Source organism: Platalea leucorodia (genome assembly GCF_965183815.1).
Source record: "Platalea leucorodia genome assembly, chromosome: 5".
Classification (NCBI taxonomy): Eukaryota; Metazoa; Chordata; class Aves; order Pelecaniformes; family Threskiornithidae; genus Platalea; species Platalea leucorodia.
In genome coordinates, this window is record NC_138827.1 from 26621062 (window position 1) to 26645826 (window position 24765).

The 24765-nt window shown below is 47.4% G+C and overlaps 3 protein-coding genes across 12 annotated transcripts in view; 2 read left to right on the plus strand and 1 right to left on the minus strand.

The window, feature by feature from the left end:
* The window catches only part of SSBP3 (single stranded DNA binding protein 3), a 54525-nt gene extending 53320 nt beyond the window's left edge, over positions 1-1205 (plus strand). For 2 of the 3 annotated variants that reach the window (XM_082313393.1, XM_082313394.1), the window contains one exon: positions 300-1205. In XM_082313393.1, the coding sequence (XP_082169519.1) occupies positions 300-329 (30 nt within the window). In that variant the 3' untranslated portion in view covers positions 330-1205. The remainder of the gene's footprint in view (positions 1-299) is intronic. The other variant, XM_082313392.1, reaches the window with a different exon arrangement.
* A 5361-nt stretch (positions 1206-6566) lies between these two features.
* On the minus strand, positions 6567-10667 carry MRPL37 (mitochondrial ribosomal protein L37). Its single transcript, XM_082314658.1, has 7 exons — positions 10257-10667; positions 9844-10027; positions 9165-9280; positions 8518-8703; positions 8059-8216; positions 7339-7542; positions 6567-6756 (listed from the first exon to the last, which is right to left on the minus strand). Exons 1-7 carry the CDS (start codon positions 10663-10665, stop codon positions 6679-6681), a joined length of 1335 nt encoding a protein of 444 aa, XP_082170784.1. The 5' UTR covers positions 10666-10667; the 3' UTR covers positions 6567-6678.
* A 146-nt stretch (positions 10668-10813) lies between these two features.
* CYB5RL (cytochrome b5 reductase like) lies at positions 10814-23098 on the plus strand. Of its 8 annotated transcripts, none has more exons than XM_082314661.1 (8): positions 10824-10886; positions 11860-12099; positions 12259-12438; positions 13376-13524; positions 14730-14817; positions 17992-18096; positions 19780-19983; positions 21679-23098. In XM_082314661.1, the coding sequence occupies exons 2-8, from the start codon at positions 12079-12081 to the stop codon at positions 21880-21882; spliced, it is 951 nt and encodes a 316-aa protein (XP_082170787.1). In that variant the 5' UTR covers positions 10824-10886; positions 11860-12078; the 3' UTR covers positions 21883-23098. The 8 variants fall into 8 exon arrangements, 6 of the variants coding, with proteins under 6 accessions (XP_082170788.1, XP_082170787.1, XP_082170786.1 ...); XM_082314660.1 differs by having other exon boundaries at positions 10828-10886; positions 11875-12099; XR_014228454.1 differs by lacking the exon at positions 10824-10886 and having other exon boundaries at positions 11111-12099; positions 21679-22371; positions 22802-23098.
* Positions 23099-24765: the final 1667 nt, after the last annotated feature.

The following is a 24765-nucleotide window of genomic DNA, read 5'->3' on the forward strand; positions in this document are numbered from 1 at the left end:
GACTGCAGACACCCGTCCTCTTCTTCCTCTATTAGCAGCATATACACATGTGCATGTTAATTATTTGTTTTAAATTGCATCTCACCCCATACTGTTCTGCTGATTTTGTCCCTGGAAACGCAAGTTACAGAGTAGATTATGCCCTGATAAATTCGAGTCTCCAGCATATCCTCTCGTCCTGATTTATTAAATCCAATTAGGTTGCTGTGTAATTGTCATCAGCCTCCTTTTGCACCCCCCTTCGGTGTCTGGGGGTCTGGCCCGCCTGGTTTCTCACTCTGGCTCTGTCTCTCTTCCAGTATTCCCCCAGCATGACGATGAGTGTGTGATTTCCCTCCCCCTCCTCCTCTCCAGGATCAAGAGAGTCAGCTGCCGTTCGGAGGATCTCAACGAATTATGCAAGAAGAAGAAGAAGAAGAAGAAGCTAGGTGTATGGGCAGGGAGACGCGTGGTGGGGGCCAAAACCCCAGGTTTAGTTTCATGCAATAAAAAGGCTGAACTTTTTATTCCATAAAACATGAAGGACAAAACTTAAAATATTTCAAGACATGACAAGACCCTTCTTTGTGCGGAAGGGTTTATATATGTACATGACACTTCTTTTTGGAAACAAACGGAAGCCTCTAGCACCCAACTCCGATCTCTTTGCTTTGTTCTTTTAAATAAAGACAGAAACCGAACCTGTTGTATGTTTGTGCCGTGCGACACCAGGAAGCTAGTCTAGATATGAAATCTCATGTTGTCTCTGTTGTAGTCATTTTTTTAAATAAACTGGACAGTTTACAATGGTGGTTTTCGTTCAGAAGGCCTGTTTTTTTGGTTTTGGGGTTTTTTTTTCCCTTCTATTTTTGGGGTTTTTTTTGGTTCGTTTGCAGCACAACGCTTCCTCCTCCAGTTAACAAGATCTGCTTTGGGGAAGAGACTCCACCACCTCGTTAAAAAATTGTTAACGCAGGTGACCCCTTCTAGGATCACATCCTCGAATGAATCGTGATCTTGCTCTCTGTGACTGTGGCATGCACTGTGTTAGTCTTTCCCCCCTCTCTGAGTACAAGAAGAAATCTCTGTCCCTCCCTTCCCCAGAGTCCTTCAGCTGGTTCACTGCAAAAATTGATTTTTTTTTAATATTTTTTTTTTAAATCCACCGAAAGAAAGGGTTAATCTGACCTGGGACTTTGAAACTGTGATCTCCAGCTAACTTTGGGGTTTTGGGGGGGGGGGGTTATTTGCTTTGGGGGTATTTTGGGGGGGGGGGGTGTCTTTTCTTTAGAGATGTGCTCTTGTCAGGGTTTCACTTATCTACGATTTGGAACTGGATGGAGATATTTTTTAAGGAATTCTTGTTGTTGAAATGTAACCTTGCTATTCTGTAGGCTCACTCTGTAATAAGAAAATAAAAATTAATGGCAAGCATCAAAGGCCCTTCCTTCTGGCGGGAGAGGAAGGGACGAGCCAAGGCGGCGGGTTGGGAATCTCTGTACATGACACTACCCTGTAGTTTGGTCTTTGTTTTTCTCCAGCTCCCATTTCTGCTCCATGTATATCATATTCTGTAAAATATTCTCTCCCTTGGATTTGACCTTTGTGCGGATTATTGAAAGCATTGTATCTTGTTTCAGTGTTTTTTCTTACCTTGTAGTCTGGTTCGAAAATTACCGAGAGGGGAAAAAAAAAAAAAAAGTAATTATTATACATTGTAGTTTGTGTACGATATTTGTTGATAATGTTTTATTAAAGGGATGTCTTTTTTCCGCACCCCTTCATTGAAATGTTTTTGGGGAACATTTGGCTTGTTTTTATTATTCTGACTGCAAGACATGAGATGACAAAACCTTTTTTTTAGTGTGTAATACGATTATTTTTTTTTTTTAAATGTTTGCCTTCTTTTTCCTAGGCATTTTAATTGTGCTTTACCTGTAGAAAGTTGCTGGGGAGGGAGGGGTGGGTGGGATGGGGAGGTCTGAGGGTGTCAGTCTCATAGTTACAGTCAGGTTAATATTTTCCAAGTAACGCTGAGAAATAACTGAACGCAGATTTGTTGCATTGCAAATATACTCGGGGGCTCCCCGAGGGGTCAACTTTTTTTCCTTTTCTACTTTCCATCTTGTTTTTTTTTTCCCTTTTTTTTTTTTTTGTTCTGATGTGAGGAAATGAAAGGACCGGTTTTAATGTATTTTAAAATGAATAGCTAAATTATTGTCTTCATTGGTATGGGATGGTTTTTTGAATGAAATGGTTCTCCCCCCTTCTCCCCCCTCCCCATGCTGTAATAAATATCAACATAAACATTTGATTTCGGTGCTCTGCGGTTTGTTCCTGGTGTTTGCTGCCAGACCTGGGGGGGGTGGTGTGGATTTTTTTCGACCTTTTATTTATCGAGGACCAAACCCTGGCTTTGGTATGCAGGAGCGGAGGTGATGCAGAGCTGAAAGGTGGCCGACGCTGGGGCTTCTGGCTGAGGCTGGGAAGGTGGACAGGGATTTGGTTGGGGTGCAGGACCCAGGGGGGCTGGGAGAGGTTTGGTTTAATGATGCTTGCTTGTTTTACGGGGGTTTTTTTGTTAAGCATTTTGAAAATTCAGCTTTTAGCCTAGGAAAATGATCATTCTTGCCTGCACCGGGCTGAAGATGCGCTGTGCAGGACCCTCGCCCTCTCTGCCCCCAGCCTGCCTGGCTACAGGCAGAGGGGGGCTTTCTGGGGCTAAAAAGGGGGGGGGGGGGGAGGAGGAGGGGTTTTTGCACCCTGTCCCCCAGGGTTTCCCCATTAGAGGCCGGAGGAGTTGGGATGCCAGTGTGGCGATGCAGGATGGCATCCCATGCAGCAGGTTACAGATCAGGGATGCTCTGGGACAGGAGTTGGGTCTTTCTACTGCCCGTTGCTGAAGTCCTGCACTGCTGCGAGGTAAGCAAGGGAGGGGAAGGGGTGCGAAAAAATATACATATACACATATATAGGCTTGCAATGGCGTCTGCTAACCCGCTCCTCCGGCAAGGGCTGGCTGTGGTGCAGGGTGGGTGCATGCACCGTTGCAGGATCCACCTCAGCTCCAGGCTCTGAACTGGCTGCTGGAGATGGGAGAAACCCAGGTGAGGCTGACCTGGCTCCCTGACAGGCTGCATCAGAGGCTGCTGCAGCACTTGAGGAAATAATTGCGGCTTTTTAGGTCTTCAGATGGGTGGTTGCAAGCACTGGGTGCCTGAAACGCTCCTGGGAGCTGCCATCTGAGCCTTGTTGTCTGCCTTTGACTAGTTCAGGCAGGATATGGCTGGCTGCTGTTGTGCAGCTCCTCTCCCTCCTTGAGGGAACATTCAAGTGTGGGCTGTGGGCTCAGGGGGCTGCAAGCCATCCTGGAACTTTGCCAGTCCTGGGGGACGCTCCCACCCAGCACCGGCACCCACAGCCATGCCACTGCTGCAATTCCAGCAGCGAGAGCCATGTGGTCGCGGATGCTCACGGAGCAGAGGGGCGAGGGGGCGATGCATTGGATGTCTGCTGGGTTTGGGAACCACCCAGAAAAATCATCATGCCTGCAGAGCATGTAATTAACGGTGAGTTCAAGGAGTGGTGTGTGTTCGCACCCTTTGCTACCTGTGCAGGTTTGCTTTCGGATTAATGCCACAGATGTCCTTGTGCGGGGTCCGCAGTCATGCCCCGATGCAGTTTTCGGTCCAGGCAATCACATCCCTCCGTGCTTTGCAGAAAGTAGCATGTAAGTGTTGTCCATCATTTGGAAACGTGACCCCCGAGGGTAATTAGCTGATGCTGATGAGGACCTCCTGCCTCCCTGGGGCCATCCCTGCCCATGCTGCCCAGCCAAGCACCGCTCAGCTGCCTGGAGCAACGGGCAGCATTGCTGCCTGTTGTGTTTATTGCAGGCTGTAGAAAAGCCCTTCCCATTGGTTCTTACTGGGTTACAGGCTAATTTTATTAAACACCACAATGAGAAACTGCCAGGTTCCCTCCTCTAAACATCTCCTGAGCCCAACCTTAGGGATAATTGTCTTCCACATTAGTTTTCATTAAGTTAAATGCGGGAGGAGGATCTGAACAACCAGAGGCTCTGGTCTGAGCACTGTGTGTACTTGCTGGCATGACAAGTGCAGCCCATGGAGTCGGATTTTGCACCAGAAGCAGTTCAGGGGCAGGTACTGTGGAGTGGTGGAGCTAGGACAGTGCAGCATGCCTCATCCCCACAGCAGGCTGGGGGCTGCAGAGCTCTCCTCCGGGCAGTCCTAGGCACCGCCACGTCTTCATCTTGGACTCCAGCTGTCCTGTTCTTGCATGTTCTGCTTCCCCCGGCTGCCATTCATTAAAAGTTAATGCCTGGTTCTTGGTCCTTGCTGAGGTAATGCCATTCATCTGCTGACAAGCCTTTATAATTTATTGATGCCAACCCAGATGTGCCTCTGTGACCCATTGTCCTGCTCTTGGCCCCACCTCCCTCAGCTGGGCTAATTCCAGCAGGTCACACCGGAGGAACTGAGCGGGTGAACCACGTGTAGCGTGCTTGGGAAGACCAGCGGGACACCACACACGTGTGCACGGCTGTCCGTGCTAAGGGGGCTGCTCTGCAGGGGCTGCCTGGTTCACGGACCTCATACCTGCACCACAACAGACCAACCTGAGCATCCATCGCAGGTGCCAAGCTAGGAGCCTGCTCTGCCCCCCTCGAGTTCCCCTCCTGGACCTCAGAGTTGCTTACCCAGCACGAGGATCAGCTGCTCCTTCCAGCAACATGCGAACACTGCTTCCCCCACCACCACAGGCGAGATCAGCTGTGCCCTGAGCAAACCAGGGACACGGTCTTGCGTGCTTGTGTATGGTCCCCTCATCTCAAGTGGCTTCCTGATGCCTCTTGTAATGTGCTGAAGCCTCCTTCGTTCCCCTGCTGACTATCCCATGTCTTATTGCTTCTGCCGTTTTTCAAAATTGCCTTTGCTCTGCCTTCCTCCATCTCTCCCTGTGCTCACGCTTTGTCTCTGCTCAGTCTTGGGAGACAACAGGACTTCAGCTTCACTTCGTTTCTCCTCTTCTACTGCCTGTCCTAACAGAGATGTCTTTGCTGAGACGTAAAAGCATCTAAAGGGACTTTGGCTCTTTCCCACGTAGACCATCGTCACAGATTCCCACATCTACTAGAAGCACGCGAGGAGTTTCATTTCTCCGCACCCCCTCTCCACCACAGCCGCTCTCCTACCACGCTGCCTTAGTGAAACCGCTCTGCTCAGGAACGTTAACCTAGCGGCTGGCTGCCCTGCAGGGTTTCCACCCTAAGACAGGTAACACCCGAAGCTGGAAGGCTGAGGGAACGTCAATAGTCCGAGGGCTGTTGCCTAGAGCTGTTCAGCAGGGTCCGTGTGATGTAGCAGAGAGCCAACAGCCTGAGAAACACCTACCGAACAGTCTCCACAGAGCACGAATGTATTAAAATATATTCCTAAATAACTGGGTGCAAATTACAGATCTGAGCAGATTTAAATTGATGAGGTGAATTAGGCATCCCTGAACAGGCAGAATTAACTTGATTTAAATCAATGCAATGCTTACTAGATTATTTCTCTTTCATGCATTTTCTCCTAACTATTGAGGGATTTGTTAATTTAACCTGCAGCCGACGCATCCCAGTTTACTGGTGCAACTGTTGATCTCAAATTTGACTAACGAAAGTCTGTTTTCTGAAACCTGCAGAGCAGAGCTGTCTGATGGATTGAGACTGGAACACACAACTGGGGTGTTCATCCAGACGGCCAGAGATCACCAAGCACAGACCAGTCTCTCACACAAGACACTGAAGTGAGATTAATTTCTTGGAAATATGCTCTTCCACACCTTAAAATAGCGCAGGCTGTCCTACTCTTTCCCATGTGCTGGAGGGTATCAGCGCAGAACTGCAAAACATTCTACATTTGGCTGGAGCTAATTTAGCCTTCATTTTACAAAAACCACACTAATCCCCCATCTTAAAAAGAATACGTTTCCTGCTCAGTTAACTCTGTGTGGCAGGAAGAAATTCTTCCTTTGTGTTTTTAGCAGCAAATACCAGCTACCAGGCACCAAAGTTTCACGCTACATTCTACACCACTTTCCCAAAATGGATAGGTCTCTTCATCCAGGACTGGGGGATAAAAGAACTGTGGTTCTATAGATCCAACAAAGCAATCTCACCGATTAAGTGCTTTGGGAACTAAGCGCAGGGCAGCACGACACATCCCAAAGCAGCCAGGAGTAAAACAAAGTGAAAGCCAGGCAGAATGAAAAAGGCTCATGTCTCAGGCTCCCCTCTTGAAGCTTTGTAAGTCTCTTCCACATACACTGCATTCAGAGGCACTCAAAGCAACCTTGGAAAATAGGTTTGAGTCTAGCTCTGCGCAAAAGCACACCGAGAGCAGAACCTGCGCAGAGGAATAATGACTGGCTTATGTTCTTTCTAGGCAACGGTGGAAGAGTGCAGGAGGATGCATTTGATGACTCTCTAACCTGAATCCAGAGGTAAGCCCCTAAAATGAAAGAGTTTCTTCGTGCACAATTTAGTTTAAAAAAAAAAAAAATTTTTACTTTCAGTAACAATATAATTTATTTTTGAACGTAAATTAATCCACCTTTTTTTAATTATGTGATGGTTCTGGCAAAGAGAAGCAGCAGGTACAGTTGGTGAAGTATTTTCATTTGAGCTGAATTTCACACAGTTCCATGCAGATACAGTGCCAGGAACTTCTTGAATGTGTCTGGCTGAAAGCCATATATTCCAGCGGGCTTCTGCAGAGAAAAAGACATGGATGCTCAGTTTGCAGTGAAGTGATTAATGTAGACAAACAACAGCTTTAAATACTCTTGAATAAGACTTCAGATGTGGTAGCTTTCAAATTGTGCTCTCCCTCCCCAGATGGGTTTGTGTATGGGTACTTCCACTGGTATACATCTCAAGTGGCATAAACCCTTTGCCCATCAAAGTGAGACGCCCTCCCAGCGTAACCAGGGCTGACAGCACTGTGCTCTATTTACTCTACAGCAAAGCTGACAGTTGCATGTAAGCACTTCCTTCATCAGAGCACGAATTGATTTTAAACAAGCATATTATGAGACGGTAGATTACAGATGGGGATATCTTTATGTAGGAGTTCATATTAAGCTTGGCATGCAGCTTGCACACTATGCAGAACATCAGCACTACAAATACTCCCTGTCAGTAACACCTGCTTAAATAAGAATGAGGCCAGTGCCCGTGTCAGTTCCCTTCAGCTGGTTTAAAACCTGCACTGCAGCTCTACGCCAGCTCCCGAACCTCCAGCAGAGGTGAAAGGGTAGGATTTCCAGGACCATTTCCCAAGTTTTGCTTACCGTAACAACTCTCTTCTTGACTTCTGGAGTACACTGGGCTTTTTCATACAGATTCTGATCAGAGTCAATCCAGACTAGATTTTTTATGCCATCACTAGAGACAAGGTCTGTTGTATTTAACTGGAACACCATGAACTGGAAGAGCTGGCCATCTGTGCCAACGCTTTGCACCACTATTGGCTGCTCCAAAACCTTGGGATCATTCTAGGAAAGAAGGCGGGGGGGGGGGAATGTTTAAAGCGCCAGTTACCACAGAAATGGTGTGAGTACTTGCTAATTCTGCATTTTCTACTTGGTTTAAAGCCAAGATTTTAATAAATGTATTGTTACCTTGCCCAGAAAATTACTGTAGTCAAACGAGTTTTGAATGTAGATTTTGTATTTTAATTAAAATTCCTCCTTCAGCCAGCAATGAAGTATCAATTTACATACTGAGCTGTGGGATGGGTTAGAGTTTTACAGTTGAACCTACTCCCTGGTTCCTACCCATTACCACTCTATTGCATGTTACATCACAAACACGCTCATTGCAGAGAGATCTTTTTCTGGATTAGCAGAACCATACCTGAAGGTTAGAGTTAGACCTCTGGACTGGGAAGCTGAGATTTGAAAGCTACTGTAACATGCCACAGCAAGGGAATGTCACGACCCCTTCCACTAGCTGCAGCTTTAGAGAAAGAACAAAGGCCCAGCGAGTCAGCAGCAGTCTCCAATACGTACCCCGTACAGCACCTTAGCCTTTGCCAGCGCGTTGCCAAAAGCAAACATCAGCATTTTAGCACGAAGTTGTTCTGGTCTGAACCTGTTAGGACGAATGTTGGCCGATTCCAGGAAGAACAGAGTGTGAGGATGAGAGTATGGATAACCATCTTTAAAACCTAAACGGCAGATAATCATGTCAGGAATTGCTCAGTAAGAGACTACACAACCAGTGTTTTCCACCCTATCCTCAGGAATTCTTAATTTGCTGGGATTTAAGTTCTTATCTGCAGTCTTGCTTTGGCCACAATATACTCGCCACAGGTCTGGAGCGCTTGCACTGCACACCCTGTGCCCAGCTACTGTGTCCCCTCATTCCCATCCACCCCCTACCCACAGCTGTCTCACAGAAGGGCAAGGACTCCAGGTTAACCCAAACACTTAGTCTGACAGAAAATTATCATCAACGGCTAGATTTACCTGTATCATTGAGCTCTCTGTACACATTCACTTCCTGAAGATCAATTGTAGGAGAAATGGGATAGAAGGTCTCCAGAACATGTTCTTCAGTGGCCAGTATCTCCTCCTTGGAGGCTACTGGTGGTATTGGGGCCACAGAGTTCATAAGTATTCCATTCAGGCCACGAACCTGAAGGAGAATGGATTCTGGGAAGGGAAATTAGGCTACATTCAAACATTGCCAAAATAACATTAGGGAAAGACATACATTTCCTTTTGGGCAGCAGCGTTCTAGCAAGTCATTGTTCTGCAAGGCTCATTCTCTCCCCCTCACCTCCAAACTAAACTTAGATAGTACCTCAGCTGTAGGTTCTTCTTCTAAAATACCAACGTTAATTGCTGGTGCTATTTTCTTAACATATGTAGAGAAACAACAGTACAGGTTTTGGACACAAAAAAATTAACAATCAGTTCTAAGACACTGGTTCTCGTCTCCTGCCATCTGCCAAGGCTGCCCATCCTTACAGAACTATTTAAAACTGAAAGAATTACTTGGTTCCAGAAATGGTTTCATTTTCTCCAAGTCCTCAGCCTTAAAGCTAGCGGCTTTGTCACCCCTCTCATATTAATGAAAAGAGCTAAATGCTTCCACCACAGCAGCAACTAACCTCTTTCCCACGTAGCTGAGATCTTGTAGTTTCTAGCCAACATTCTTTTAGCCAGAGAAGGATACTTCATAGACATTAACCGACATAAATGTATCAAGTCTTCAAACAGTACTGGGCTTTAGAAGGAGGAAAAAAAAATAGTTACATAAAAAATGTGATCATAATGGTGGGCAGATGCTTCTGGGACATGAATGCCATAACATTACTGTATGTAAAACATATAATAGCATAACATTTCCAAACAGCTAATGCAGACTTCAGATTAATATCCCACACACCGGTCCTGTTCCAAGTTGGCAGAGGTAATGCTTATCATTAGTTATTCAAAAAACTGACATTCTGCATCAGCTAGAAGTAGATCTCAAGTTGAAACACAGACCTTGGCCTGAAAGCAGCTTTAATGTAGAGTATGTGTTTACATTGGTACTATTGTCAATATGCAGAAATGGGGTATGTTTGTTTTGTTTGTTCTTGGTTTTGTTTGTTTTACAAGTTGACAGCCTGATACAAAGGGTCTAGCAGTTTTGCACAGTGAGTGAATCTCTCAACAGCAGATCTATGTATGAATTATCCTTGCAGTGTTAAAAACTCTGGTTCTCGGGTTACCTGCTTGATGACCGGCTTACGCTAAAGCCAGAACCACGCAGCAGAAAGGTCTTCCCTACGACCGAGGACTTACCAATAATGTTCTCTCCTGGGAGCAACTTCTGTCGTGTCCCAGAGCCGCGCGTGTGAGACGGCACGCTTTACCCGCTCCTCGTGGTCCTCGAGCTGGTGAGCCGGGCTGTCAGCGATGCTGAGCACCGAGGGGGGCAAGCCCTCCACCAGCGTCGTCTTGGTGAGCCACTGCGCTTGCCGAACTCCTTGAAACAAAACCCAAGAAAAGAGGCGTTACCGAGGCCGCCGGGCGGGCTGGCGGCACAGTCGGTTGATGGGGCAGGGCGGGCTCCCCACCGCCTCTGTGTTTATACACCGTGTGAGGAGGAACCCTGGCTGGCGGGGAAGGGGGAGTGCTTGAACAGGCTGCGCGGCCCGGGGCAGCGCTGGGGGGGCAGAGGGGGCGGCCCGGGGGAAGGGCCGCCGGGCCGGTACCTTCCAGCATGCGGACGCCCCGGTGGCAGATGTAGCAGCCGCGCTCCTTGTAGAGCGGCATGTCCTCGTAGCGCGGCCCCGGCGAGTGCCAGGGGTCGTGCCAGCCGCGGTCCCAGGGCGGGAAGCGCGGCCGGGCCAGGCCGGGCAGGTAGTGCTGCCGCCCGGCGTACGTGATGGTGTCCAGCTCCACCTGCTCCCGCACCGGCCGCCGCTCCACCGCCCGGGCCAGCTCCTCCGGCGGCGGCCCGCGGGTGGTCCAGGGCGTGCGCGGCAGCGGCCCGCGGTGACGAGGCGGTGCCGCCGGGGTGAGGATGCCGCGGGTGAGGAAGCCGCGGCCCCGCGCCGCTGCCGCCGCCGCCACCCCCGCCCGCCTCAGCGCCATCGGCCCCGCCGCCGCCGCCGCCGCCATCCTCCCGTTCGCCGCCTCAACGCCCGCCCGCCGCCATCTTGGCGCGCGCGGCACGGCGGGAGCGTGGCAGGCGGGCTCACCCCCTCCCTTTCCCCCTCGGGTGACTGACGGCGGAAACGGCCAATGGAGGACAGGCGACCCGCGGTAAGGGAGGGTCGGCAAATTGCCTGGCGGCGGCGGCTGCGAGGCGGGGCGGCGGGTGAAGGGCAGGTGCCATGTTGGTAAGTCAGGAGGCGGGCAGGGGAAGGCGCCTCCCCTCTCGCGTTGGGGGGTGCAGTTGGGAGACCGGCCCTTGGCGGGCAGGGGGCGCGGGGCGGGGCCTGGGGCCGGGCCTGGGCCTGGGCCTGGGCCTGTGCCCCGGGGGCGCCGGGGCCCTGCGGGGACGGGGTCGCTCTGCCTGCGGGGCGGCGTGCCCCACCCCCGGGCGCGCTCAGTAAGTGCTCGAACCTCTATAAACGTGTATAATTTTATATATGTTCGATAAATGGCCATTCCCGAGCCTGGGGGCTCCGGGCTCCACCCGCGGCCTGGTCGCGGTCACCCTCCTCACAGCCCTCAGGGGAGCCCCGCTCGGGGGGCGTGGAACCGTCGGCCGCTGTGGAGAGCAGGACCACTCGCCCTTTGGTTCCCCGTTCTCCCCCCATAGCGTTAGAATAAACGTATTTGTGTTGCAGGGGTGAAGGTTAGTTAATTAATTCACCTTGGAAGTGAAGCTGCTCTAAGTGCTAAGTGTCTCTTCCTCAGCCTCGTTACCCGTGGCTTTATAATTTCCTCTGGGCTTCCTTTTGTTTAAATGATATAGATACAAATGCATTGGGAACAGCGTTAGGCCAACCGTTTGTGTGAAAATAGCAGAGTTCCTGAGAGATCTGCATCATTATTTTCGTTTGAAGAGCATTTGGTTTGAGTACAGCTCTCGTCCGAAGCAAGGGTAGCGCTAAGGAATAAAAAACATGCTGCTTGTGCTTCTGGCCCTTTCCTACATGTCTGCATTTAAAGCCAGACTCAAATGTGCTCATAAATAGTGTTCGTTTGCTTGCCTGTGACTTACCACGTTTGCCTCTGGTCTCTTGGCTCTGAACCCCACTTTCAGCTCACTGCCCTCCTGCCATTTTAAAGCAGTGCTCCAGCAGGCCATGTCTTGGTGGTTGGAGTTCATTGTCCGTTCTCATGGACTGAGCTGCAGATTTTTAGATGTTTCCGCTCCAGGTGACCAGGCTGCTCTTTTGTTGGAAATCACCACGTCAGAACAAGCAGGAATAAGTGTGTGCTTGCTGCTGCTGGAGGCAGCTTTAGCTGGGCAGCCAGGCTGGGAAGCGGAGCCTGAGCTGGAGCCTGCTGCGTGGCTCTGGGACGGGGGCTGCAAGGTCTGGCATTCCTGCACCGGACAAGGCAGAGGCAGCAACCATTTGAATGAAACATGGATTGTTGCAGGTACCAGATCAGCTCGCGGGTTTTCAGTTTTCTGAGCCCCCTGAGATATACATGCAAGATGCTAGAGAGAGGTTTCTCAGCCTTCCTCCAAATAATGCTCAGCTGATGAGCACGTGCCGCTCATCGTGCTGTTTTTGATGCAGGGCTTGTGTTTTGCAGACAATGAGTGGAAATGAGGACGACTGGCTGGCGCTCAAACCCCAGGAACCTTCTCCATCCCAGTGCTGCGGCAGCGGCTGCAAACCCTGCATCTATGATGTGTATGAGAAGGAGCTTGCACAATGGGAGAGGGCCAAAGCAAAGCAAGACAAAAGCCTCCTCACGGAAAAGAAGGAGCAGGTCAATTTATCTTCATAACATCCTAGAGCCAGTGCTTTGATCATACTTGTTAATGTGTGGGGTTGTGGAGATGGGCAAGGGATGCAGCAATAGATTAAAGCGATGTCTTAAGAGAAGGCTGTAAATGCAATTCCCTAAACTCTGCCTTCACAGCCACCCTCCCCCTTGCCTGCTCTCTCCCTGCTGTAATGTGATTTTCCAAGTGTCGAGTTCGCCTTGGTGTCGCATTACAGCCCTGGGTCTGCAGCTTCTCCTTGCTGGGGTACCCCAGCCAGCCAGAGCCAGCCTCTCTGGAAACTGGGAGTGGGTGAAAGGTACAAAGATTCACGATTTTCTTTGACAGTTTCCTCAGAGAAGCTCCGTTTTCCTGACCTTTTCCATCTTTTCCTGATTTTTAGACTCATACTTTGAGGATCAAGAAAGCTGCATTGTGTGTGGTGGAGTAGTTGTCTTCAGAGCATAATTTTAAGCTTGTCAGTACCCTTTTGCATAGGATTAACTATGCTGGGTCAAGCAAAAATGGTCAGCGTTGAAACAGCTAACAATATTTCCTATTCGCAGTGGTCATCAGCAGGTTTCAAAGTTGCCCCCAAAGCAGCGCTCAGCTCTTTTAGCAGTGTTATTTCTGTTTGTTTCCAGACATGAGAAAATGCTTGCAGTGAGTCATAATAGGATGACCTTGCTGTAAGGTGTTAAAATGTAATTTAAAAAGGGGGGGGGGGGAGGAGAATGCAAGATCCCAAAGTGCGTGCCGCAGAACATGATAATGAATCAGCAGAGTGCTGAAATTTGCGCTGGGCCCCAGCATTTAATACGTGTTCTTCTGGAGTCCTGAGTATCTCCGGCACTAAATTAGCACGCACGTTTGCTTCCAAAGAAAAATAAAATAATAAAAGACACCATCTAACCGAGTAATTATTTATTGTTGTTCTTGCAGAGCAGTAATTCAGAACTGAATCCAGATACATTTACTGCATTCAGCATAAGCTCGGTGGAGCAGCTAACAGAGGACACCTACCAGTACAAATTTGAATTACCAGGAAATAGCAGTCTGCGATTGAGTTTAGGACAACATATCGTGTTAAGGTATTGTTCTCTGTGCTAGTTAAACAGTCTGCATTATGTAACCTAATACGTAGGTTTTTGTCAATAGACAAAGGCTTCATACCAGGCAAATCATAATTTCTATACCTCCACAATGACACAGATGAAAGAACTTGTGAGCTCGTTAGGTCTACTAATTTTATGGTAGAAGCCATTCCAAAGCTGTATTTTTCTTCAGCATTATCCTTGCGTCGGTGGTTCAGAAAGAACTAGGTGTGATTAAGAAAATCCATTTGCAGAAAGAAGGAGTCAAAGAATAGATGTTACAACAGATGATTTACTCCAGCATGTTGGGATGAAGACAATGAGCTGCGCTTACCCCAGAGCTTGGTATTTGAGGCCGTGTATCTTGGGGTAACTCAGCACCTGGGGTGTTACCCCTGGTGTCCAGGCATTTCCTGACTGATTTCTAACAAAACAACCCTCCTGCATAGTTTATTCCTTGCCAGAAAGGAGCCACTTGGGAAAAGTTTGTGTCTCTCTCGGCCATCTGTGGTGATCATTGCCAGATAGAAAAAGTCATGTTATGATGCCATTGATCTGTATCTGTTGACATTATTTGTACGTTAACAGCTGATGTGTACAGCTGGCTGGCTGCTGAAAGTACACGCTTCTCCCTTCAGCCGTCACTCATGATGCAGTAGAGGAAAAGGTTCGGTCACTTCAATCAATTACCATAGTCAGTGGTAAAGAGCAGGGTGGATATATTCTATGGAAAGAGAAGACTTACAGGAAAATACAGTGTCTATTGACAAGACCTCAGGTCAAGGCCGTGCCCTGGCTTTCATTATTTAATTACCAGATGCTGTCTGAACACAGAAAGGAAAGTAGACCCCAGCCCAAAAGGTATAGCAAACCTACCACAAAAACATTTTTCTCTCCCCTTTGCCAGTCTTGCATGTTCAGCTGCTTCTCACAAAACTGCTCAAACATCCTTCCAGGGATGTGTCCATGAGTTGAATATGTGGTGCAGCTGGGGCCACCACTGGGAAAACAAAAGGTGCATTTAGCCATTATGTTCCCCCTGGATTTTTACCTCTGGTGGGGAAATGTTTTGCATCTGTGCATGGGCTGGGCCATTGGGAAGAGGACCTGCTGCCTCCCTTGTCTCCCCAGAGGACTGCAGAAGTTTGGTAATACCAGTCAATGACCCAAGTCACAGTGGGTTCCCATTTTTCTCTTCTCAGAGGAATGGTGAATGGTTTGGAGGTCCAGCGAGCCTATACTCCGATTAGTCCAGGGAATGCAGAAGGTTACTTTGAAGTTTTAATGAAAGTAAGTAAGCCTGTACAATATGGATTAGAGTCTAAGGTGCTGGGGACTGTGTTTTCTTTAGGAACCAAGCACTCTGTCAGCACTTCAAGTGAGACTCTCTCAAATCCCTCATGGACTGTTTCTGTGTTGTTTTGAAGCAGTTGTGCTTTGCTGATAAAAATTGCAGTTTTTCCCACAAAACTGAAAGCAGAGGAAGGTGACACACAAACAAGTGCTGTGCGGCATAAGCCCTGTTAAGCACTTGGGAGGGCCTCTTGGGAGCCCCGCGGTTGCCAGCATGGAAAGAGGTGCCCATTGCACTTCCCTGATTTCATTTTGCCTTTTCAATCTGTCTTTGAAATTGCACCCAGTTGTCAGCCCAGTTGAACCACTGATTTTGGGAAGTCTTTGCCCAGCCCTTATCTTCCCCCCTCTATTTTACTTTAAGAACACACCTCAGAAAAATTTTTCAGTTTGGTTAAAAATGTAGATAGACAATAGGCAGCTGTTTCTGGTTTGTGGGCAGGGCTCTGAAGCTGCCTGCAGTCTGAGAGGGTCCCCGTGGCCCATGGGGCAGAGAGGTGGCCCATGGGTGCAGGCTGCCCCTATCAGGGTGGATGGGGTGGCAGAGCCCTGTTTTGGACAAGTGTCCTGGCCTTGCTGGAGGCCACCACAAAATGCTGGTTGAGTTCAAAAGGATTTTATAGGAGAACTTGGCTGGAAATTTGTCTGAATAAAGTCTGCAGGGCCCTCAGAAATGATTGCTTTCTGTGGAGAATATCGAATTGAAGACAATTTTTCTGATCTTGCATTTATATGTCACTACTGATTCCTTAGGGCAGACACAGACTTCAGTATAGGTGTGAAATTCAGAGTGCTGGGTACGCCAGGTGGTTTGCAGAGAATGACCACTCATCCTCTGCCTGTCTTCCAGGATTTCACATTTTTGGGGTTTGTTATGCATTATGTGTTCGAACACAAACCCTGTTCTTTAGAAAAGTCTACAGCTTCTATAGGACACCTGTGGGAGGGTCATTTCACCATTCTTGTGGCAATTGGTGTGTGGTAGGGGAGAGAAATGTTGCATTTGAGTTGCATTAATAGGATACGTTCACAGGATGACTGTGAAATTTCATGTATACTTGCTTATTACTCACAGGTTTTGCATTTCAATAATAATAGTAATGATTGTAATGATACCTTTCCTTTATACAGAACCTTTCATCCCAAAGGGAGCTATAGTTATTCTCTGGCAGTGACAAAAGAGGTTGGTAACACCCAGTGTAAAGCAGCCATTTTTATAACTCACTCTGTAGATTGTGGTATATTTCACACTATTCAGGCAATTTTGGAAAGTACTATATTATTATTATTACTATGCAATCCAAGCACTGTTCAAACCCTTCTGTCTCCTGTTATTATAGCATTGCATTTGTGATACTACAGTTAAGAGTGAGGGAGTTGCCATTTACAGAGCATAACCCTCTTTTTGAGTGATTTTATAATGTTAGGGTTTCTCTCCATGTAAAACTGGGTGTAGAAGTTTTCCCCCAGGAGATAATTATTTTTTTCATTTTACTTAGAAAAATTTATTTTAAACCCACTCAATCACTTCTCACTTCAATTTTTGGAAATAATTTTGGTGAAAGAAAGATTGTTTTAGTTTCCATTACCCTGGTCCATTGGGAATAGGCAGTGAGTGGGGCTGACTTTTCTGCTCTTGCCTTGGGTTTCCGTATATGTTTGAAGAAGGCAGGTGTAAAATACTGCTCCTTTGATGCAACTGAGCACTCTTTGCATGAGACTTAGTACCTGCCCAGAGCTCTCTGAAGGTAATATGTTTCTGACAGTAACTCAGAGCCTGGATGCGTGTATGTTTGGCATTTAATTTTTGAATGTAACAACTGGTGCTAATAATTCTTAATACTTCAGGTATCTTGTTTAAGTGAGGTTGTTAGGAGGGGAGGAGCATCTGTGTTCTTGATTAGCTAACACTGCCTGCAAGCACAAGCACGGCTCGCTCACTCATTTTTTCTTAGCTTCTTTGTGGTTCACCAATTTCGTTTGCCTGCAGTGCAGCTTGGTGGCCAGCCAACGCACTGGGGTGTGGAGCTGGGCTTCTGTCCAATGCGTGTACAGAAAATACCCCAAAATGTGCTTCTTTCATATGGGCTGGAATCTTTGAAGGCTTATGTCACATCTCATCTTTTGACCTCTAGTTGTGTTGCTCTCACTGAGGCTTATCAGTGGCATCGCCTCTGTGCAAAACCAGTTGTCTGCTGCAGCTCTTGGGCTTATCTGCTCTTGCTCTTTGGACCAGACCTGGTTCTCCGGCCAGATCCCACAGACTCGCCGTTCTGTGCGTGTTTGTTCTCATTAACCATAAAGTGGTCATACGTATAGGACATATACATATAGCACATAGCAACAAGACTGCTTGGATGAGCCCTTCATTTTCCAGCCTCTCCTTTCTTCTCTGTTTCTAGCAAGCACTGATCCTTCCTCATCAGTCATGAGTGAGGTTAGCATTCCTGCAGGCGAAAGCCTAGATAATATTGTTTGTGCCTGGTAGAAAGTAAGGCAGATTTTGCTAATGTTTTTCTTCTGTGAGGCCCAAATTAACTTTTTTTTTTTTTTTTTTAAAATGTGAAGGCATCCCTTAGCATGCAGATGATCTGTTCTGAAAACAAAAGTTTTATAAATGAGAAACCTGACTTTGGGTCACTAATTGTATCAACACAGCATCTGAGAGACTGAAATAAAGCAAGAGCTATGCAGTGTTTATATAACTATCAGTACCCAGAGGGCATTTCCAGACCCCATACCCTGAGATCTGGAGAACACTTGAAGGCTTGGACTGTGCTTTGCATTCAAGACACTCTTCTCTGTGTGCTTTGTAAGCAAGAACTCTGATAAGCTTTTTCCAGTTTTGGAAATTCAGACTGCATGAGAGTGGGTTGTGTTTACATTATAGTCAAGCTGGAATGGATCCAGTATGATTTAATTTAAATGTCTTTGTTTTGGGTATAACTTTGAGTTATTTTTCAAATAGAATGATCTTTCTTTTTAAATGCATGAAATGCTTTTTTGCCCCATTCTTGTTTAAATGTAGATAACTTTATAATTGACTTTAAGCTGGGAAACTTTCCAACAGAGTATAATTATTCTTTTCTTTTGTGCAATGTTTTTTATTAGTGCTATGAAACTGGGCTAATGTCACAATACATAAAAACATGGAAAAAAGGAGACATGGTCTTTTGGCGTGGGCCGTTTGGAGGGTTCCCATATCAACCTAATAAGGTTAGTTCCCTAAGAGACATAGGATGTTTCAGCTTGTGGCAGCTAGCTTTGTTTAATACTCTGAAGGGAAGACATCAATTTGATTACTGTTTTCATGATTATTTTAGGGACTTCCTGGGTTACTGTACAGTGCTACAACGTTAGCAGTCAATTGGAGAAAGTACACCTTACTGAACCGTAGAATATTTAAGAAGGAAGAGGAGAGGGAGGTGGACGGGAGACTGGAAAATATTAGCAAGGCTCTCTGTACATCACTTGCATTAGAAGCTCCTGATGCGTTTAACAAAGGGAACTTATTTTGCACCAGCAATGAGTGTGGATCGGGTTTTGCCTTGTTTGAACCACATTGCTGTTTTGTGACTGAGCACAAGTGAAGGGGAGGTGTTGATCTTTTTCTCTTGGGTATTCCCTGAACTGTGGCAGCTCCAGTGAGGTGTCACGTCACCCAGCCACTCTGCAAATGTTGATTGATCCCACTTGCTGATACCAGGCTCGCTGCAAAGAAAGGCAGATCCAGTTTCAGGGGAAGGCTTCTCACACATAGTAATTCGGTTACTTAATTCTGACCTTTCAAATGAGGAGCAAAATTGAAACACTGGATCGTTAAGATCCCAAAGCCTTGGCTTTTCTTCTCCCCCCCCCCCCCCCCAAATAAGGCTGTAAAATCCCAGTGGCCGAGCTCCATGCAGAGCAATTGTGTTCTGCTTCCTGAAATACTCTCCCTGCTGGTTTAGGCTACTGTTCTCTTCTTAAAAGCTTCCAGATAATCGTTTGGGACAGAACATGGCAGTCATGCCTAGAAGTGGCTGCATTCAGGGACTGTCTGGGTGATCTGTGTACATGCAGTTTGCAAAGCACCTGGGCAATCTTTAAAACAACTTGCTCTAGAAGAACTGTCTGTTATTTAGGAATTATAACATAGGTCCCGAATATTAGTTTCATAGTAAAATTTTCTTTTATCTCTATTTGCTGCCAGGAGAATAGGACTCAGATTCAGGCAGATCAGATCCATTCACAGTAAACTGCCCAGTCAAAACAGAGTGCAAGCAGCCTCTGAGGGCTTAATAGGGGCTTAAGTCCCAGTTCTGGCATTGGTTGGCAGCCGGGGAAAGTGCGGGGAACCTCCTGTCCTCCTACGCGCAGCACCTCACTGCCTGAACACCCCTATCGCGAGCAGAGTGAATGTCCCCCCTTGCAGGTGGGAAGCACTATTGTGTGCTGTGGGTAGCTCTTTGAGAAAAGTGAGATAATACACCAGGAGGATACGTGGATCGGGATGGAGAAGAAACCATTTCCTCCAGAGAACATTCAGGATTATGCCTTACAGCATCCAAGATAAACACGGGGATCTTTTCCAGTGGGAAGACAACACGCAGTGGGTCCCCAAATGTACTGCAGAATTGAAACTGAAATATAAATTAACTGAAATCAAGGCTAAAGTTAGGATAAATGTTCATATTTGGGTAAAATACAGTTTTGTTAGATTTGATATATAAACCCTGAAAGTGCTATCTGTAATCCTTTGCAGAAAAATACATTGAGATTTGAATTTGCCAGGTCATGACCTTCTGATATGTTCTCTCTCGAGGAGCCCTACCAGTGTGGCAGCAAGGAGGAACTGACAATGAGTACCTCCATTTCCAGTCACCACAGCTCATTCAAAATTCTCTGTTTTGTTGTTAGCATGGAGAACTCCTCATGCTGGCATCTGGTACCGGCCTCACACCAATGCTTCCCATCCTCCAGTCCATCACAGATGATGAAGAGGATGAAACCTTTGTAACTCTTGTTGGCTGCTTCCGTACGTTTGACAACATTTATTTGAAACCTCTTCTCCAGAATCTGGCTCGATACTGGAACATCAGAATACTCTATGTCCTAAGCCAGGTGAATAAATGGATATGAAGCATGTTTGTGTGAGGGTTCTGGGTGCTGGATGAGACTCTGCCTCCTCTGTTTTTCCATCAGCATGGTGTTAATTCTTTCCCGGTCATCGAGGGTATTTTGTGATCCAGCAGCTGCTGTTCTTAAATCTGCTACATATTCTCACACTGCTACCAGTCTGGAGAATTTCAGGGAAGCAACCATTGCTGCTTGTTCCTCTTTACCTCCTTGGTGGCTGTTCTGTTGGGATGGGCCCACTGATTCTTAGTTACTGTTGATTATTTTCCCCCACTTCAGACGGTTGTTGTTGCGCCTAAGCATTTGTGCAAAGAAAACTTGACTCTGGGAGACTCACAGCAAATAAACTATTTCTTCTTTCCTAATACCAGTGCCTTAATCTGTCCTTATCTTCTATTCATTGCTCATGGCTAGAGCTCTCTTCTTCTAGTATGTTAGCACCAACTTCCCAGCAATTATTTTTCCCAGCTGACCCATTTTTAAACTTCTTAAAGTTGTTTCCCCCTCTGTAAAATTACTTTTTCTGCCAAATCCATGGGATGAGGGCATACCTCTCAGTGGTCTTACATTTTGAGCAGTCTTTTTCATTTCCATTTGGTCCCAAAGTTGCCTGTGTTCTGCACAGATTTGGTAGTTGAAAATTATTTCCCTCAGAAATGAGGATTCATTGCAGGGAGGATATAGAAAGAATTATTTATGCTAAGGGAATGAATCCCATTGCATTTTTAGTTTCTCAGATGAATGATTTTTTGTATCTCTCCTGGTGGATCTGCCTCATACATTATGTTCCAAATATGACCTCAGCAAGTTGAGATTGGGTATAGAGAAGAGTACTTGTGATTTAGGCACCCCCCCCAGCTACTTTATAGGAGCGTAACTGGTAATAGTCTCTGGTGACATAGCTTAAATACCCTTTCCAGGACAGTGCTGTCTCAAGAGCATGAAGGAGGTCTTGAAATTCAGTCAGTGAAGGGCAAGAAACCCACCTGACCCCTGTCAACACTGTCTGCCCTGCCTATACATCTCTCCCTTCCTTCTCTTCTCTTAGCAGGTTTGTTGTACTCCAGCACTGGCTTGTGCATCCTCCCTTTTAGGATTATATATCTGTCTGTCTCAGTAGTTCACTCTGCTGCCTGTCACACATCTGAGCACCTTCTGCTTCTAATTAATAGCAGTAGGGGAGTCCCTGCTGGATCTAATGCCATGGGATCTAACATTTCTCATGGGATCAGAGCTGTGTTTGGAGCAGGGGTGGCTTCTTTCAGTTTTGGTCGAGGGAGATGGGACTGAAAGAGACTTGGGAATGGAAGAGGCAATGGAGAGGAACAGACTTGGGATTTAGGACTTGGGAATAGAAAAGGCATGGTGGGAAGTGGTTCTCAAAGGAGAAGGTTCTGCAATGTTTCTTGGCAATAGTTACACTCTGGTTTTTAGTTACACTATTTCAATAGTTACACTCTGGTCCACTCTGAGTGAGCGGCTAGGTCTCGTGGCAGGGAAAGATTTGATCTGGGCTTTGGAAGAGGAACGTAGCTCTCTGGATGGGTCACTTCTGCTCAGATGGAGTCACAAGGGTGAGAAACGTCCTGTGCAGTACTCTGAGGGGAAGAGGGAGATTTGGCTGTAAGCAATCAATTGTCCTTTTTAACATGGCACACTGCAAATCTTTTGTCTTTTCAGGAAACATCACTGGAAAAACTTCCGTGGAGCTATCAGGAAAACACATACACCGGTCGTCTCAATGAAGACTTGATGAAGACGATAGTAAATTCCTGTCGAAGAAAGCCATTTGTATTAATCTGTGGCTCTTCTGCATTCAATGAAGATATGAGTAGATACTTGAAAGCCGCAGGAGTTGAAGAAAATTCCTATTTTGTCTTTTAGCAGGATATTCCTGACCTAAGGAATCTTAGGCCAAGCCTTGGACATCCTTGTTTCTCTGCAGACATTGCTCGAATTCAGTCATCTCCGTAGACTGGGTTCCTTGTGCATAGACTTTCATAGGCCTTTGGATCAAATATTTGCTTCCGGTATGATTCTCACTCTTGGAAGTGTTTTAAGGATCAGGTGCCATTCCAGAGTGGCTGCTGTGATCACCCACACCTCAGGGAACAGCATGGTAGTGTTAATGGAAGTCTTCACATGCAGTTTTAAGAGAGAGATCTCCTAAGGGTACTAAAACCCATCCAAGTACACAGCTCTGCTGTAATACGAAGACCAGTGACTTGCTTTGCAGTCCATGTTAGGCTGCCATGGTATTGTGCCCTGTTAGATGTCCAGAGGAGAGATTTAATCCTTGAGGAGAAGACAGCGTGGCCAAGGGAACAGCAGAGCACTGGCCCGGCTCTCTGGAGTCCATGGGGTTCATTTCAGGTGTGTCATTATCTTACTGGGGGATGCCAGGCAAGTCACTTCAACCTCTCTGTGCCTCAGTTGCCCCATTACACACTAATATAGAGAAGAATGTACAGATCTCCTCTGAAAAGAGCCTTTCCAACCATGTGTGGAGAAGGCTATACATGGGGATGGAATTATACATGATGCCCACTGAGGACTTAGGCAGGCTGCCCTCCTGCCCTAGCACAGCCTGCATTGCCTACCCTGATCCTTAACCCTTGAAATGCTGCCTGGGGAGAGAAAGAGCATGTCCTAAAACTCTGTGTGAGAAAGCATCCAGGTTGTAGCTGGTATCTGTCAGGGAGGATGGTTGTTTGCTTTCCGTGTCCCCTAAGTGTTGTATAATAGCCCTGGTTCATTAAACTGAACCTCTTTTCAAATGAACAGCTGTTTCTTTTTCTCACAGGACTCTCACGGGTGTGCAAGGGGGTTCCCTAAGCATACCAGAACGCCGCCTGAGGAGTGAAAGCTTCATGGAGCTTTGCTGGGGCACTCCCCCACGGGGCAGGGGGCAGAGGCAAGGGCCTGCCCCGGGGGATGGCAGCCCCATGGTTGCCCTGGCACAGCACCCAGCCTGGGCACCCCGGCCCCTTCCTCCTCTTTCAGTCCAAGATGCTGCTGCCTTTCCTCTGAGATACCTGCTGTCCACTCTTTTACCTTCTTAGTAAAAACTAGCTACACCTGGAAATACAGCCTTTCTGCACGCCTGTGTGTTTTTCTGTTCATTCCCAGTTTATCCTGTGTTGGGGTTTCTCAGGCTGTGACAGATGATGTTGTCTCATTTTTTACCTGTGTCAAATAGTACACCTTACACAAAGGAGATGTAGTTTAAGGGTTACTCGAAATGAGCAGTGTGCACTGAAAGGATGGCTCTGATTCACAGGTTGGGAGGAAGCATAGGTTCCCCTCACGTCAGTGAGATTTGTCTCCAGTTACCAAATGCCTGAAATTAATCCGGTGTAGCTGCAGCTTTTATGTTAACTTCATCGAAGCAAGGGCTGACAAGAAAGCCATCTTGTAACCCAAAATAGGGTTCTGGCTTTTAACGCAGAGAGATCTAGGGAAGTTGTCCATGGTGGGTCCAAAGCAAGCTCTCAGCTCCCATCCAAACCCTGCTTCAGCTGCTGTAAGCCACTGATATAGTAGAGGTGCTTCTGCACAGCGTGGGGTTGATAAAATAAGGAGTTCCTTTCTCCAGTTGCTCTCCCTGCTTTGGCCTTAGCTAGGGACACGGAGAAAATATTTCCCTCGGATATTACATACTCTGAAAACCTTCCTTACATACCTCTTGCTTTAAATATTCTGCCTTTTTGACATTTTGCTAAAAACCCACCCAGCCTTTTTGCAAAGGCCTGAGGTAAAACTTCACGCTCGCTTCCGAAAAGCGATGACTTTCTGTGTGAAAGCTGGGACTGTTCCTTTAAACGCAACCCCAATATGTCTGGGTATTTCAGCACATATGGGCCACGATGGTTAAACCTTATCCAGCTGGTCCGGCCGTTCTGTTCGTGGCTAAAAGGGAGGGTGGTGAGAGACGGAGCAAGCTGTGAATGCTGCGGGTTGCAATCCTGCAAAGGCAGGCTGCAGGCAGAGCAGGAGGAGGCGATGCATGCGGAGCCGGCAGCCCGGCTTGCTGCGCCGCAGGGGACGGGGGTCTTTGCGAGACATTCTCCGTGGGGAAGACGATGTCCTTGGAAGTATGAACTCGAAGGGGCCTTTAAACCGCCCGTGGGCACTTTGTTTTCTATTTTCTGCCCTTCTCTCCCTTCCCCCTCCCGCCTTTTGTCATTTGTCAGGCTGGCTCTCACACGAGTCCCCGCTTCCCAACCCGTCCCCTGTGGGGACAGCCCCTTTCAGAGGCTTGTATGGTGCTCCTGCGAAAGCAGGGATGTGGGATGGAAAGGCTCTTGGGCAGGATTTTCCCTACCAAGGGAGGATGACACGTTTCCTTCCCTTTGGAGGCCAAGGAACTACCCCATGGTGACAGTTTTATAGGGAAATGGTGGCGATGCTGTCGATTATGGGGGGATCTGTGGAGCCAGAGGTGCCTGAGCTCCCGGCAGCAGTGGGCGGCTGCTGGCAGGCCGGGGCAGGGGCTCGCACCCTGCCTCTCCTGCCGGGGCGGGGGTGCTGGAGGGATGCTCTGGTGCTCTGGCTGCCCCCCAGGAAGCTCCCGCTGCCCGTGCAGCGCTGTGCCGGGGAAAGGGGCTTCGCTTTGCTTCCTTTCTTCTTCCTCATGTGCAGCCTGAACACCACCTTAATTTCATCTCATTACTTCCTGCCTAAATAATTCCCATTTCTCCTGGGGACCGTATTTAAACCTTTGATCTTCTCTGAAGTCTCACAGTCCTGATCACATCCTTTCTATTT